Below are 14,216 nucleotides of genomic sequence, written 5' to 3' on the forward strand. Positions count from 1 at the left end.
ATGAACCTATTCCTAAATTACAAAAAGTTCTGAGCAGCAAATAATTGCAAAGGCACACAAGGGGACTGCAACATGGGTTCAATTTTATACTTTATGTTTTATTTACAGAGCACTTTTCATCCAGAAGGATCCTTAAGTACTTTATAAACAACCTATATGTGATTCACTTCACCTGCCAATGAAATAGCTATTTTTAATGTGGCCTTGGTAGCCAAAGTTAGATTCCAAATAGTTTGGCCAGCAATGCATATTACAAAACTATTTCACAAATCTTACCTTTGTTAGAAGTTTATAAAGATCAGCGTGCAAAATACAGCCATCATCATTTACATCTAATTGCTTAAATGATTTTAGTAGTTCTGCTTTTGAAGTAGGTTTTTCCTTCCTTAAAATTATACAAAAATCATCAAAATTCAGTTTGGCAGTTTGAGGAGTCCAATACTTATTAATGGTCTTTTGGGATGGATTTCTTCCTGCATGCTGTAGAGCTGCCCAATTAAACAAGTGTTATTATAGTAACATTTGGAATTGGTACCTAAGTATATATTTTTTAAAATCATTATACACTACACTATTATACACAAGTACACATACACCTTTGGGGTTGATAATCTAGTGATATCAGTGTATGCCTGACTTATAAAAATGAAAAAAAAACATATGGTATCATTTAATGCCAGAATTAAACTCATTTTTCCTATTCTGACAGTTGGTTCTCAACCTACATAGTTTAACTAACTGAAAACATCGATTTACTTTGTAAAAGTGCCTGGAGGGTAAAAAAAAAGATTAAAGACAACCATCCACTTATTTTGAGGACATAAGAATAACCACAAAAAGTATAAATTATTACTTTTTCTGGCCCAACAAATACCTTAATGAAATGAGGAAATCATTAATCTGAGAAAACTATTGTCAACAAGGCATGTATCTATCTAAAATGTTCATCACTACTAAACATTAGGGCTTCAAGAACATTAGTTGTTAATCATTAATCAAGTCACAAATGTCAAATATATACACAAAAAGTATCTATTTACAGTTATAGCCTTGCTAAAGATCAAGAATGTCAACATACTTTAAAAAAAATTTTTTTTAACATTTATTTACTATTGAGAGACAGAGAGACACAGAGCATGAGCAGGGGAGGGATAGAGAGAGGGGGAGACACAGGATCTGATGCAGGCTTCGGGCTCTGAGCTGTTAGCACAGAGCCCGACACGGGGCTCGAACTCACAAAGTGTGAGATCATGACCTGAGCTGAAGTCAGTCACCCAACCAAGTGAGCCACCCAGGCGCCCCAAGAATGTCAACATACTTTGAGAGAAGTATGCATTATAGAGACGCAATGGTCAAATCACTTGATTTTTAACCAGAATTTTTACAAACAGTCCTTTAACTGGTTATTTTACAGACATTCTTGTTTTAAAAGGTATGCTCTTATATCTATGAAAGCAACAAATTACAATGTGAGAAAGGCTTTTGTATTTGCATATGCCATACACATTAAAACATAATGGCTTTAAACAATTGTACTTTGTACAGTTTAAAAGCAGCAAATGGGTAATTTGCACATAAACAAATCTCTGCATATTAAGACCTAACACTATCTAAAATGAACCCATGGTAAGTTTCCTAAACACTAGAGAAGGAATTAATAGAATTTTAAAACGTGTAACTGTCTTGAATTGTGCTACAACTTCTATTATAAAACCTTATATTGGATACTTCTAACAATCATAGGTGAAATTTCACAAGATCTTGCATTACACTTAGCACTATAAAAAATGATAATCTGGGGGCTCCTAAGTGGCTCAGTCGATTGAGTGTCCAACTTCAGCTCAGGTCATGATCTCGTAGTTTGTGAATTTGAGCCCACATCAGGCTCACTGGTGTCAGCGCAGAGCCCACTTTGGATCCTCTGTACCCCTTGCTCTGCCTCTCCCCTGCCTGCATGCTCTCTCTTAAAAATAAACATTAAAAAAATGATAATCTGGATGGTCTACAATTTAATGAAAAAGGACTAATACATATAAAATAATTTAACTAAAAAAAAATCTGCAAGGAAATAAAAACCAGATCAGGGCAGTAAATATAGACATTTATGAGTCCCTTATTTTGAACATTCATTGTGCATGAGCATAATACAGGGTTTTGTTTTTTTCAGAGATTCAAACTTCTTGGTTCCTAAGGTTTATAATACAACTAGGAAGTCCACACCTGAAGGGTAAAATTGCTACCTGTGGTTATGATTCACAGTTAGTAACATATTAGAAGTCCACAGACTAAGAGAAATGTTCCCATCCTCCAGATTATGACAGTGAATCATACCTAGATAATTTAAACTTTGAGAGAGAAATGGAAACAAGATCATCATCCAGGGTGACTTGTAGAGTTAACAGAAGTTGCAGCTGTAGGCACCTATCTGGCTTAGTGGGATGAACATCCCACTCTTGATTTCAGCTCAGCTCATAATCTCACAGCTGTAGGATTAAGATTTACATCAGGCTCCATGCTAAGAGTGGGGCCTGCTTGGGATTCTCTCCCTTTCTCTCTCTCTGCCCCTTCCCTACTTGCATGCACACTTCTCAAGTATTTTGCCTAGCATAAAAACAGGCCATTTTATAACTCATCTATAAAGAGAGTCAGGAAAAAGGTACATGTGTTTTAGGATTCCATCCCCAGCCAATGTCCACCCTTTAAAAGGTAAGACTATAAACAGGACCTAAATGAAGTTGTGATTTGAAGTCAAAAGTCCATGTGAAAGAAAATGCTGGGGTGCTTGAGTGGCTCAGTGGGTAAAGAATGCAACTCTTGATCTCAAGGAGTTGGAGCCCCACTGTGGGAGTAGAGAATACTTGAGAGAAAGAAAAAGAAAGAAAGAAAGAAAGAAAGAAAGAAAGAAAGAAAGAAAGAAAGAAAGAAAGAAAAAGAAAGAAAGAGAGAAAATGCTATTTTCTGTACAGCTTTGGGAAAACAGGTGTGTAACTCTTTGCCTCAAGTGGCAGGTCAGCACACACTTGTTGCTATCTTCAATAACAAAATGGTTTTTTGATGTACTATTAATTACAAAAAAAAAACTTTCTCAGAATAAAATTAATTATGCCTAAACATGCACTCAGTAAGTAGATATTCTCATATCTAAGAAATAGGTATAATTTAGTAGTTACTAATCTAATTTACTTTCTAAGTTTAGAATTAGTTGGAGCCCATTACTATGTCTGATAGCAATAAGAACACGTAAAACTGTAAATGTTTAAAGGTTAACACCAAAATACCGATCTTTTGCCAGAGTTTACTTTAAGCTGTGACATGAATCTATAATACCTATATTATTTATAAGTTGGGGGAGAAAGGAACTCTATAGCTCTGGCAATGGTACTGCACTGTCCAACCTTGAAATGGAATGTCATAGCACATGTTATATGCATAAATGACAGAAAGATATAGATGAAAGACATAGTAAGAAAGAGATATCACTGGTTCACACGACTTTTCAAAAATCTAGATTATCTGAAACTCAATCATTACAACATTACAAAGAGACATCCAAAAGAATAAAGGAAAAAACCTAAAATTATAGCTTATAATAAAATATAAATTTAATCTTTTCAATTTTCATATTCCCCAATATGGATTTCCTCAAATAGAGATCTTATTGCATACAAACCCAAGACACTGTTGCAAAAATGTCAGAATTTTTATTTAAGGAAACCTCTTCTAAAGTTGGCAAGATAACTCTGTTTCTCTACCCATAAAGTTATTAGCCTTGATGAAACTTACAGGAGTATTCAGTGTTATTGGCTATTGTTTACCACTCAAGAGTAAAGAATTCCAAATTATTTGACATATCTGGCAAGGACAAAATTCATTGGTCTGATGGATATTTGCAACCAGAGAAATTTTACATATAATGGAAAGAAGCAAAAAAAGACCAACTCTCCCTCCCTCCCCCAAAAATAAAAACAGCACACTTCTCTTTTAAAATTTTAGGGGTGCCTGGGTGGCGCAGTCGGTTAAGCGTCCGACTTCAGCCAGGTCACGATCTCGCGGTCCGTGAGTTCTAGCCCTGCGCCGGGCTCCAGGCTGATGGCTCAGAGCCTGGAGCCTGTTTCCGATTCTGTGTCTCCCTCTCTCTCTGACCCTCCCCCGTTCATGCTCTGTCTCTCTCTGTCCCAAAAATAAAAAAACGTTGAAAAAAAAATTTTTAACTTTACCCGTTTCCTAATATTTCTTTTTTGTAATCATTCAACCCATTTTTATATATTCTTTACATTTTCCTCAGTAGAGGTCAAATTCAGGCTAGTGATTCAGATACCAAAATGTTTTAAATTCTATTATTATACATCTTAAAGTACCAAATAAGAATTTTTAAAAATATATTTTTAAGGGGTGCCTGGGTGGCTCAATCAGTTAAGTACTCTGCTCTTGATTTCGGCTCAGGTCACGATCTCAGGATTTGTGGGATCAAGCCCCACACTGGGCTCTGTGCTGATAGCGTGGAGCCTGCTTGAGATTCTCCTTCCCTCTCTCTGCTCCTCCCCTGCTCATGCACTCTCTCAAAAATAAATAAATAAATAAATATATATATATATATATATATATATATATATATATATAAAAGTAATATGCAAGTAATTGATGGAAGCCTTAAAAATACTAATATAGGGAGACCTGGGTGGCTCAGTCAGTTAAGCATCCAACTCGTGTTTCCTGTTTTCAACTCAGGTCATGATCTGATGGTCCATGAGTTCGAGCCCCATGTCAGGCTCTGCTCTGACAGCTTGGAACCTGCTTGGAATTCTCTCCCTGCCTCTCAAAATAAATTTAAAAACTTAAAAAAAATACTAATCTAGTCTGTATAAACATTGAATGCTTTATTTGGAAGCTACTAGAATATATAAATATATAAAATCACAGAATAGCGTAATGTAGTTTCACTGTTCAAGCTTCCCTAATAAACTGGGATGATTCAGCAATGTAATTCTTATTCCTGTCTTTCTGATCTATTACCTTTCAACAAATAAGGCAAAATACTTAAATTTTAAAGAAAAAATTACCCAAGTAAAGTTGTTCTTTAGAAATAATGTTTTCTAAGCTGCTTTTAAAAACACTTAAGTAGGCAGCTCTACAATTCATATAAAATATTTCTTCTTCAGTTAGTGGAAATTTCTTTGTTCGCAGACTCTCTGAAAGTGCTGACTTCTGACAGGAGAAAGCTGCATCTCTTCCTGGACTGATGGCCATTCTATTAGAAAATAATTTTAAAATTTTAGTCAGTGTTAATCCCCTAAAATGCAAATGTAACCTTGCCTCTCAAATTGGGTGGGGGTGGAGGAGAGGAAATCAAGGCATTAAAGGTTTCATATCCAGGGAAAAGTCCAATATTATAATATGCATATGCTTGTATTATCACATGCTAAACTAGAACAAGCCTTCAGCAATTTATATATATGTGTGTGTGTATGTATATTTGTATATACACACACGCATATATACAAATTATACACATGTAAATAAACATGTATACATACATATATATGAGCTATACATACATGTATATTTAGAAATCAACTATATATAAGAAAATTTATATAAAGAAAAATATATATATGTATATGAGGGAGCCAAAGGAACAAAGCCAAAGCAAAGATGTAATATAAATGCAAAATAAGTATCATAGAGCAAAGGAAAAGCACACATCTATTCTCTCAAGATAGCTGAAGTTAAGTCTTCATAGGGTTGTCATGAGGACTGAATAATACACGGGGAACATACAGAACAGTGCCTTCCACATAATAAGTGCTAAATAAACTGTAGAAAGAGTGAACTCCACAACACGGAGAATTCGGATGTCATGTGATTGGCAGTTGGCATCCCTCACCTCAGCAGGATCAACGAGGTCATTCCACCAACATCTCAATAATGTAGGCCCACATTTTGAATAACTCAATTTTTAAGATCCCATTTATAGCATTATTGTGAGATTTTACTGCATTCATCACTAATAATAACGTTGTGGCGTTATATAGCACCTCTGCTCATAAGGCTTAAAGAACTATCATACATCTCAATTTATCCTTATTACAGTGGTCAAGTATTTTTTTGCCCCTTTTACAGATAAGGAAATTGAGGGACAGAGATGTCACCCAGCTAGCAGTAACAAGAGGCAGTAAATTCTGATAACAGTTTCTTCTTTATTAACGTGAATGAAGGCTTCTTGTACAACAGTTACTGTGAGGCGCTAAATCGTGCCGGTGGTCTAACAGCTTCCAACATTATTTTACCCAGCTTTGACTTCTAAAAATACATTCCAACCTAATAAATTGAATATTTCAAGTTCAACAATAAGACGACACAGGTAGGGTCCCCTTCAGGACTCATTGGATTCTTACTCAGGAGGCCTAAATCACTTGCACCTTCTTGAATTATATAGGTCTTTTACACTTGGGAAAGAAAGATAATAATCGCTTATCATGGATGAAGTACCCTATTTATAATACACAGACTGCCTGCCTGACACTTTCATATTACACCAGATTTAGAAGGACCCCATAGGGATGTGGTGTCACAGTCTGGTTACTGCAAATTGATATCACTATAATTAAGCATCAGTTTTAAACACATATGCGTGCACACATCTCACAAATGTGGGGGGTGAAAAACTGTTCCAATAAGAAAGGAAGAATGAATGTTCATTTTGCAGCAAGCAATTTTAAAATTTAAGTATTTTTTTAGGCTCGTCCTCGAATATTCTTTCCAAATAAGGTGACTCCCTCACGTGGAAATCCCACAGTACAAATGTTCCAGAATTCTATTCTTTCCCTTTCTGTGACGAGAGACGAAACGGAAGCTTAAATAAATATATAACTGCACCCCTCAGGCTTAGAAACCTCCCTCATTTAAAACTCCAGCGCGAGACCAACACAGGGGCCTAGAGAGCACACTGTAGCAAACGGCTCCATAAATAACCCGCCACACAATACCAAGAAAAATAAACTGTTAACAAGCGCCTAAGGCTTCTAAAGGGCCAAGTGAAAACAGAGCCGCCCAGTCGCCGGCCCTACACCGTGAAATACATTTCACAGATGATCGCGGGCAACCTCTCTGTTTCTGTATTTCACGACGACAAAACTGCGTATCGGGGTACATTTGAGGTACACACGGACCAAGCGTTAGTAGGACAGAGAAATAAAAGGTGACAGAAAAGGAAGCCGGACAGCGAGGCAGGGCGCGGCGCAGGGACAGAGACCGCGAGCTGTTCGCTACCTAACTCCAGCTCACAAACGAGGAAGCGCAGGCAATTCTCTCCACGGATTCCGCGATCCTCTCACTGCAGCTCAACAGACCTCGGCCTCTACTTTAATTGCCATGGCAACGGCACCTCTCCGCCACCGGAAATAAGAACCAGAGCACCTCCCCAAACAGTCCGGGTAGAAATCTAGGGCGGTAAATCCGGAGAGGACAGAGACGGCTGTGCCGCTCATCTGTCGGGGTCTGGAATGGCCAGAGTGGAGAGAGAGGGTTCTCTGCTGCACTGACAGGGACTGGATGAGGTCCTAGGTCCTTAGCTAGACTCCCCCCACCCCCCGCTTCCCTCAAACACTCGGATCCCTCGTAGAGAGGGAGGGTGTTTCCAGCGGTCCACCTTGTGTGTGACACAGCGTCTGGCGCCCGCAGGCCCGCGCTTTTCGGACTCCAGCGTTTCCCTCCGGAGAAACTGCTTTAGGAAGACGTTGCTCAGTTCCTTTTATCCCACAGTGGTGCTCTCCTGAATGTCGAAATGCCGTAGGTATCTACCCTGAGCCAACCCATGGTTGTTTTCTTGGGCCCCTCTATGAGTAAGAAGAGTAGATATTATGTTGTTAAAAATAAAAGTCTGTTATTTTACTACCAAAAAATGGGTTTATTCTAAAGCAACAAAGCATTGCAATTCGCTGCACGCAAACTATGGCAAAACCATAGGTAAGTCCAACAAAGGAGAGAAGTTCTTTTATGGAGAAGGAGGAGGAAGGTGGGAGGGGTTATTTTGACCCAAAGTCTACTGGAGAACAGCCAATTCAGGTTCAAGGTGATGATGACGGTTTCTCGTTGGCTTAGTTGCAGGAGTGGTCTGTATCTTGTAGGAGACGCAGTGTACATCTTTCTCTGTTAAGACCTGTAATTAATGATTTTTCGTGTTGAAATTATTCTATTGGGGTCTGTGAGAAGGAAAGCCAGATGTGCGAGGCCGGGTAACCCCCCTTGCATGCTTTTGGCGTCTGTAATCTTGCTTGCCCCTTGCATCAGCCAACTGCCCACGTAGCACAACTGGTAGTGCCCCCCCACCCCCACCCCAGCCCCAACCTTTTTCCTTGAGCCCCTGCAGTCCCACCCACCTGTGCAGCTGATGGAAAGTTTCAAAGTACTCGGAAGTTAGCCAATCATAAAAGAAGGCCAGTGCCAGAGCTCGCGCTCAGCTTTTGGAAGTGCCTCCCCTGGGCAGGCACCGGTGTAAGTGCGTGTCGCTTGTCACTTGTGCCAAGTGTTGGCCTGGAAGCCGACAGCCGCACTGGCCTCTTGAGCCACCGTTGTCGAAGGCCAGCGGAGAAGCCACTCATATCGGGCCCCTGCGATGGAAAGGAAGGGGGAGCCGCAGGTGGTTTCACTGGACCCCTACCCTCGCTGGGCCCGACGATAGTCGGCCACCGCTGCGCTCAAACGGACTCCAGGTGGAACAAAAAGGCCTGTCCCAGGACGTCGGATCGGTAAGTGTCCCCAGGGACTTCAGACTGAGTTCAGGCCAGCCCCTGAGGCAGAAGGGGAACTTGATCACCCCGCATAGAACAGGGAAGCCCTGGGTGGAAGTGTGCAATCTGTTTGAATGCATGTGTGAGTGCCCGTGCTCCACGGTTTTGGCTACGGAGCCTGAGTGTGTCCTACCATGCCATTCTGTGAAGACTTCATAAATGACTGGAGGCAGAATCAGGTCCACAGGGGCCTGATCCAAGTCAGGTGTTTATACTGACCTGCCAATGTTAAGAGGCATCTAATACCCCTGAGGGGAGCAGCCAGGTGAAGGAAACAACCTCTTCCCTCATATTTGTCCTGCTACATCATACGTTGGGAGGGACCCATTTAGGATACCAGGATGGGGGAAAATTCCTCAAAACCAACTGTTCTGGATTGTATGATTAAGAATTTTAAAAAGGGATTTTCAGGTGACTATGAGGTCAAATTGACACCCCACCCCATCCCCGGGAAATTACGCACGCTCTGTGAATCAGAATGGCCTATGTTCAGTGTAAGCTGGCCCCCTGAGGGCACCCTAGATGTCCCCACAATCTGAGCTGTTTATAAGGTAATTACAGGGGACCCTGGCCATCCGAATCAATTCCCATTCATTGACCAATGGCTGGAAATAGCCCAGGTCAAATCTCTTTGGGTCCGGTTCTGCATTAATAGTAAGGGACAATGTAAGGTCTTAGTGGCACAGGCCGGAAAGAAGACTTCGCAGGAAAAAAAAAACCCACCCCCCCCATCCTCCAAGAAAATTCAGAAGTCCTTCCATTTCTACCACCATATGCCCCCACTGCCCCATCAATCAAGGGAGGGGAACCTCACCTGCCTGACAGTCACCCCCTGTCAGTCTTGCTTCTACCAGCAGCCAGTCTGCTTCAACCAGGGATACCTGAACTGGTAGGGACACCTTAGGTCTGCGGCTCCAGGTCCAAGGCCCCAATGGCAATGCAGATGCCATTGCAGGAGACTAGGGGTCACCGAGAATAGGCTGCAATGGGACCCTACAAGAGGGGGGGATCAGTTTTCTGCAACCAACTGGTCTTTACTACTGACTCCTCAACTGGGGACACCACATGCTGCCCTACTCTGAGAAGCCACAGGCAATGATAGATCTCCTAGAATCTATATTCCAGACTCACCACCCTGCCTGAGTCAACTGTAAGCAACTTCTGCTCACCCTTTTCAACACAGAAGAGCCGAAAAATTGTCACTGAAACCAGAAAATAGCTCCAGTCTCAGGCACCAGATGGACAACTAGACATCTGAGATGGACATCCCAGCTTGGTCAGCCTCAGCTGACCAGATCGGACTGGCAGGAGCAGACTCTGATTATTAAAGACCAGGCTCTGTCCAACTGGGCCCCCATGAGCCCATGGTCAAAATGAAGGTAGGGGACCAGACAATAGACTTCATCATCAACACTGGAGCTGAACACTCTGTGGTGACAAGGTGGCACCTCTATTGGGTCAAGAAGTCACCATCATAGGAGCCACTGGAATGCAAACCCAGAGGCTATTTTGTGGTCCCCAACAATGCCAGCTGGAAGGTCACCAAATAGTTCATGAGTTCCTGTATCTACCCGACTTCCTGGTCTCATTGTTAGGTAGAGACCTCCTAGCCAAGATGGGCGCAAAAATAGCCTTCACTTTGGATGGACAGATGCAATTGCACCTAATGAAAAGGCCCAACCCATGACTTTGTCCCTGACGATACCATGGGAAGAATGTACTGGTCAAAAAACCACCCCCAATATTAATTGACCTAATGCCTGGGGCCCAACCTGTCAAAATACGCCAATAAATGGTCCCACAGAAGGCACGTCTGGGGATCCAGACACACTTGGACAGGCTACTCAAATGGGACTTCTAAAATGATGCCAGTCCCCATGGAATATTCCCTTGCTGCTGGTGAAAAAGCCTGAGACAAATGATTAAGGCCCTGTACAGGATCTAAGAGCCATTAAAGAAGCAGTCATCAGGCTGCATTCAGGGTTGCCTAACCCATACACTCTTCTAAAACTCATACCCTCTAAGGCAGGATGGATCACATGTCTAGATTTAAAGGACGTCTTCTTCTATCTCCAGCTAGCACCTAACAGCCAATCCCTATTTGCTTTTGAATGGGAAAACCCTATCACAGGGGCAAAAGAACAATTCACTTGGACTAGATTGCCACAAGGATTCAAAAATTCACCAACCATATTCAGTGGGACGCTGGCATCTGACTTAGCCAGGTTTCTGGGACAGGACCCAGGATGTGTCCTCCTCCAATATGTGATTGATCTTCTGCTAGCCAGTCCCACACGGACCCAATGCTGGGAGGGAACTAGGGCCCTTCTCAGGCTACTAGCAGAGGCAGGATACCAGGTGTCAAAGAAAAAGGCACAGATTGCCAACAGGAAATTAAATATTTGGGCTTCAAAATTACCCAAGGCAAACGGATGCTGGGAACCGAAAGGAAACAGGAAGTCTGTGCCATTCTGGTTCCCACTACCTGCGGGCAGGTCCGCTCCCAGTTTCTGGGAGCAGAAGGATTCTGTTGGATATGAATCCCAGGCTTCTCAGAGTTGGCCAGACCTCTATATGAGACATTAAAGGCGTAAGAAAAGGGGGCGCCTGGGTGGCTCGATTGGGCATCTGACTTCGGCTCAGGTTATGATCTCACGATCCATGAGTTTGAGCCCTGCATCTGGGCCTGTGCTGACAGCTCGGAGCCTGGAGCCCTTTTCAGCTTCTGGGTCTCCCTCTGTCTCTGCCCCTCCCCCACTCACATGCTGTCTCAGTCTCTCTCAAAAATAAATTAAAAAAACTTAAAGGAGTAAGAAAGGTCATCCCTTTTCTGGGGATCTTTTTTTTTTTTCCAATATATGAAATTTATTGTCAAATTGGTTTCCATACAACACCCAGTGCTCATCCCAAAAGGTGCCCTCCTCAATACCCATCACCCACCCCCCATCAACCCTCAGTTTGTTCTCAGGTTTTAAGAGTCTCTTATGCTTTGGCTCTCTCTCCCACTATGACCTCTTTTTTTTTTTTTTTCCTTCCCCTCCCCCATGGGTTTCTGTTAAGTTTCTCAGGATCCAGATAAGAGTGAAAACATATGGTATCTGTCTTTCTCTGTATGGCTTATTTCACTTAGCATCACACTCTCCAGTTCCATCCACGTTGCTACAAAGGGCCATATTTCATTCTTTCTCATTGCCACGTAGTACTCCATTGTGTATATAAACCACAATTTCTTTATCCATTCATCAGTTGCTGGACATTTAGGCTCTTTCCATAATTTGGCTATTGTTGAGAGTGCTGCTATAAACATTGGGGTACAAGTGCCCCTATGCATCAGTACTCCTGTATCCCTTGGGTCAATTCCTAGCACTGCTATTCCTTGGTCATAGGGTAGGTCTATTTTTAATTTTTTGAGGAAACTCCACACTGTTTTCCAGAGTGTCTGGGGCCCTAATCAAGAAAAGGCATTCACAACCATAAAAACAATGGGGTGGCCTTGCAGGTTCTAATCCAGGAATTTGGACCTTGGCAGAAACCAGTGGCATACCTTTCAAAACAGATTGACTCAGTTGCGGCAGGATGGCCACCTTGTTTGAGGGTCCCGGCAGCCACCACACTTTTAATCAAGGAAGCAGACAAACTCATGTTGGGGCAATATCTAAATGTTAAAGTTCCCCATTCAGTTATTAATTACCCTGATGGATGCCAGGGGGCAACACTGGTTAGTTAACTCATGCTCGGATGACACAATATCAGGGACTACTATGTGAAAACCCATGAGTAAAATTAGAAGCCATAAAAACCCTAAATCCTACCACTTTCTTGCCCACTGTGGCAGGCCCCAAGAGCATGATTGCCTAGAGGTACTTGATGAGGTCTATTCTAGTTGACGCAATCTATCAGACAGTCCCTTACAAAATCCTGAACTCATCTGGTTTACGGACAGCAGCAGCTTCATCTCTGATTTTGAGGTCATAGAGGCAAAGCCCCTTCCACAAGGATGGTCAGCCCCAAGAGCAGAACTGTGGGCCCTAATGAGAGCACTAGAACTCAGTAAAGACAAACAGGCCAACATATATACTGACTTGCACTATGCCTTCACCACTCTACATATACATGGGGCTCTATACAAGGAAAGAGGACTTTTGACTGCAGGAGGAAAAGAAAAAATTGGGAAGAAATCCTAAAACTATTGAGGGCAGCCTGGGAACAAGGGAGATAGCAGTCATCCACTGCAAAGGACACCAATGAGAAAAAGACTCAGTGTCGGAAGATAACCAACAGGAAGATGCTGCAGCTAAACAAACAGTGGGAGAACAAACAACACCCTCAAAAATCATGGTGGTCCTAGAACTGCCAACTTCCCCAAGGTACACAATCCAAGAAACAAAATGGGTACAACAGGAAAAAGGAAGCCAGACCAAAAAAGGATGGTGCGTACTTCCAGACCAAGTGGTCCATATACTGGAGCAACTAGCCCACCAGGTGCATCTCCAACAGCATGAGCTAGCTCATCCACGAAGGAAAAACTGCCCTTGAAACCTTATTAAGCTGTTACTGTGTAATTGCTTGGCTCCCGTCCCTCTGTGCCTCAGTCTCTCAAGGTGCCTCCTCTGCACTCAAAATAACACCAAATAAGGCCCTACTGAGCCCATGGGAATCCGACACTGGTCAGGCACCCTTCGAAGATTTGGAGGTAGATACTAAAATAAGACCCAGTGGAGTATACAAATTTCTTCTGGTATTCCTTTGGATGGCGAAGAACCCTAGCTATCGCATTCCTCCCTTTGACATCCCTGTCCAGCAGAAAGGAACCAGAACGGTCTTTGCCCCTCCTCCCATGGCAGCAAGGGGTTCCCCGGCCCCCACAAACTGAATTTCTCTAAGAGTGCTACAGCAGCTTAAGAATCAAGAGGGGGGAATGAGAAGGAAAGCCGACAAGAGCACATAAAGAAGGCTAGCCAGATGTCCGTGGCCGGATACCCCCCTTGCATGCTTTTGGTTTCTGTAATCTTGCTTGCCTCTTGCATCAGCCAACTGCCCACATAGCATAATCAATAGTGCCCCTCCCCCACCCCCTGCTTTTCCTTGAGCCCCCTGCATTCCTGCCCACCTGTGCAGCTGATAGAAAGTTTCCAAGTACCCAGAAGCTAGCCAGGCATAAAAGAAGGCCAGTGCCAGCGCTCAGGGCTCAACCCTTGAAGGTGACTCCACTGGGCTGGCATCAGTGCGAAATAAACAGTCTTTTCTGATTCTCCCGAGTGTATGTCACTTGTCTCTTTCTGTGTGCTGATTATTTGCTGTAACACTGTAGTTGACAGTTCTTCCTATAACCAATGTTCAGGGTTTGAGTACCCCTTGTAGCCTCCCCTTCTGTCCTCTGTATTCAACTTTAGTTGGCTTTCCCTTTATTAATTTTCACTTTTCTTC

General features: G+C 42.5%; 2 protein-coding genes across 14 annotated transcripts in view; one reads left to right on the plus strand and one right to left on the minus strand.

The window, feature by feature from the left end:
- The window catches only part of EFCAB7 (EF-hand calcium binding domain 7), a 46,592-nt gene extending 39,140 nt beyond the window's left edge, over positions 1 to 7,452 (minus strand). For 2 of the 3 annotated variants that reach the window (XR_007155233.1, XM_047873799.1), the window contains exons 1-3: positions 7,270 to 7,452; positions 5,061 to 5,248; positions 277 to 488 (exon numbers count right to left, since the gene is read on the minus strand). Coding sequence is in view for 2 of the 3 variants with exons in the window: in XM_047873799.1 (XP_047729755.1) it covers positions 277 to 488; positions 5,061 to 5,247 (399 nt within the window). In the remaining variant the exon portion in view is untranslated. The remainder of the gene's footprint in view (positions 1 to 276; positions 489 to 5,060; positions 5,249 to 7,269) is intronic. The other variant, XM_047873800.1, reaches the window with a different exon arrangement.
- A 145-nt stretch (positions 7,453 to 7,597) lies between these two features.
- Positions 7,598 to 14,216, plus strand: part of ITGB3BP (integrin subunit beta 3 binding protein) — a 72,701-nt gene continuing 66,082 nt past the window's right edge. For 10 of the 11 annotated variants that reach the window (XR_007155235.1, XR_007155234.1, XR_007155236.1 and 7 more), the window contains exon 1: positions 7,598 to 7,788. Coding sequence is in view for 4 of the 11 variants with exons in the window: in XM_047873807.1 (XP_047729763.1) it covers positions 7,784 to 7,788 (5 nt within the window). In the remaining 7 variants the exon portion in view is untranslated. Of the gene's footprint in view, positions 7,789 to 7,810; positions 7,966 to 14,216 lie in introns of those variants that run through there. The other variant, XM_047873811.1, reaches the window with a different exon arrangement.

This window comes from Prionailurus viverrinus, chromosome C1, assembly GCF_022837055.1.
Source record: "Prionailurus viverrinus isolate Anna chromosome C1, UM_Priviv_1.0, whole genome shotgun sequence".
In the NCBI taxonomy this organism is placed as follows: Eukaryota; Metazoa; Chordata; class Mammalia; order Carnivora; family Felidae; genus Prionailurus; species Prionailurus viverrinus.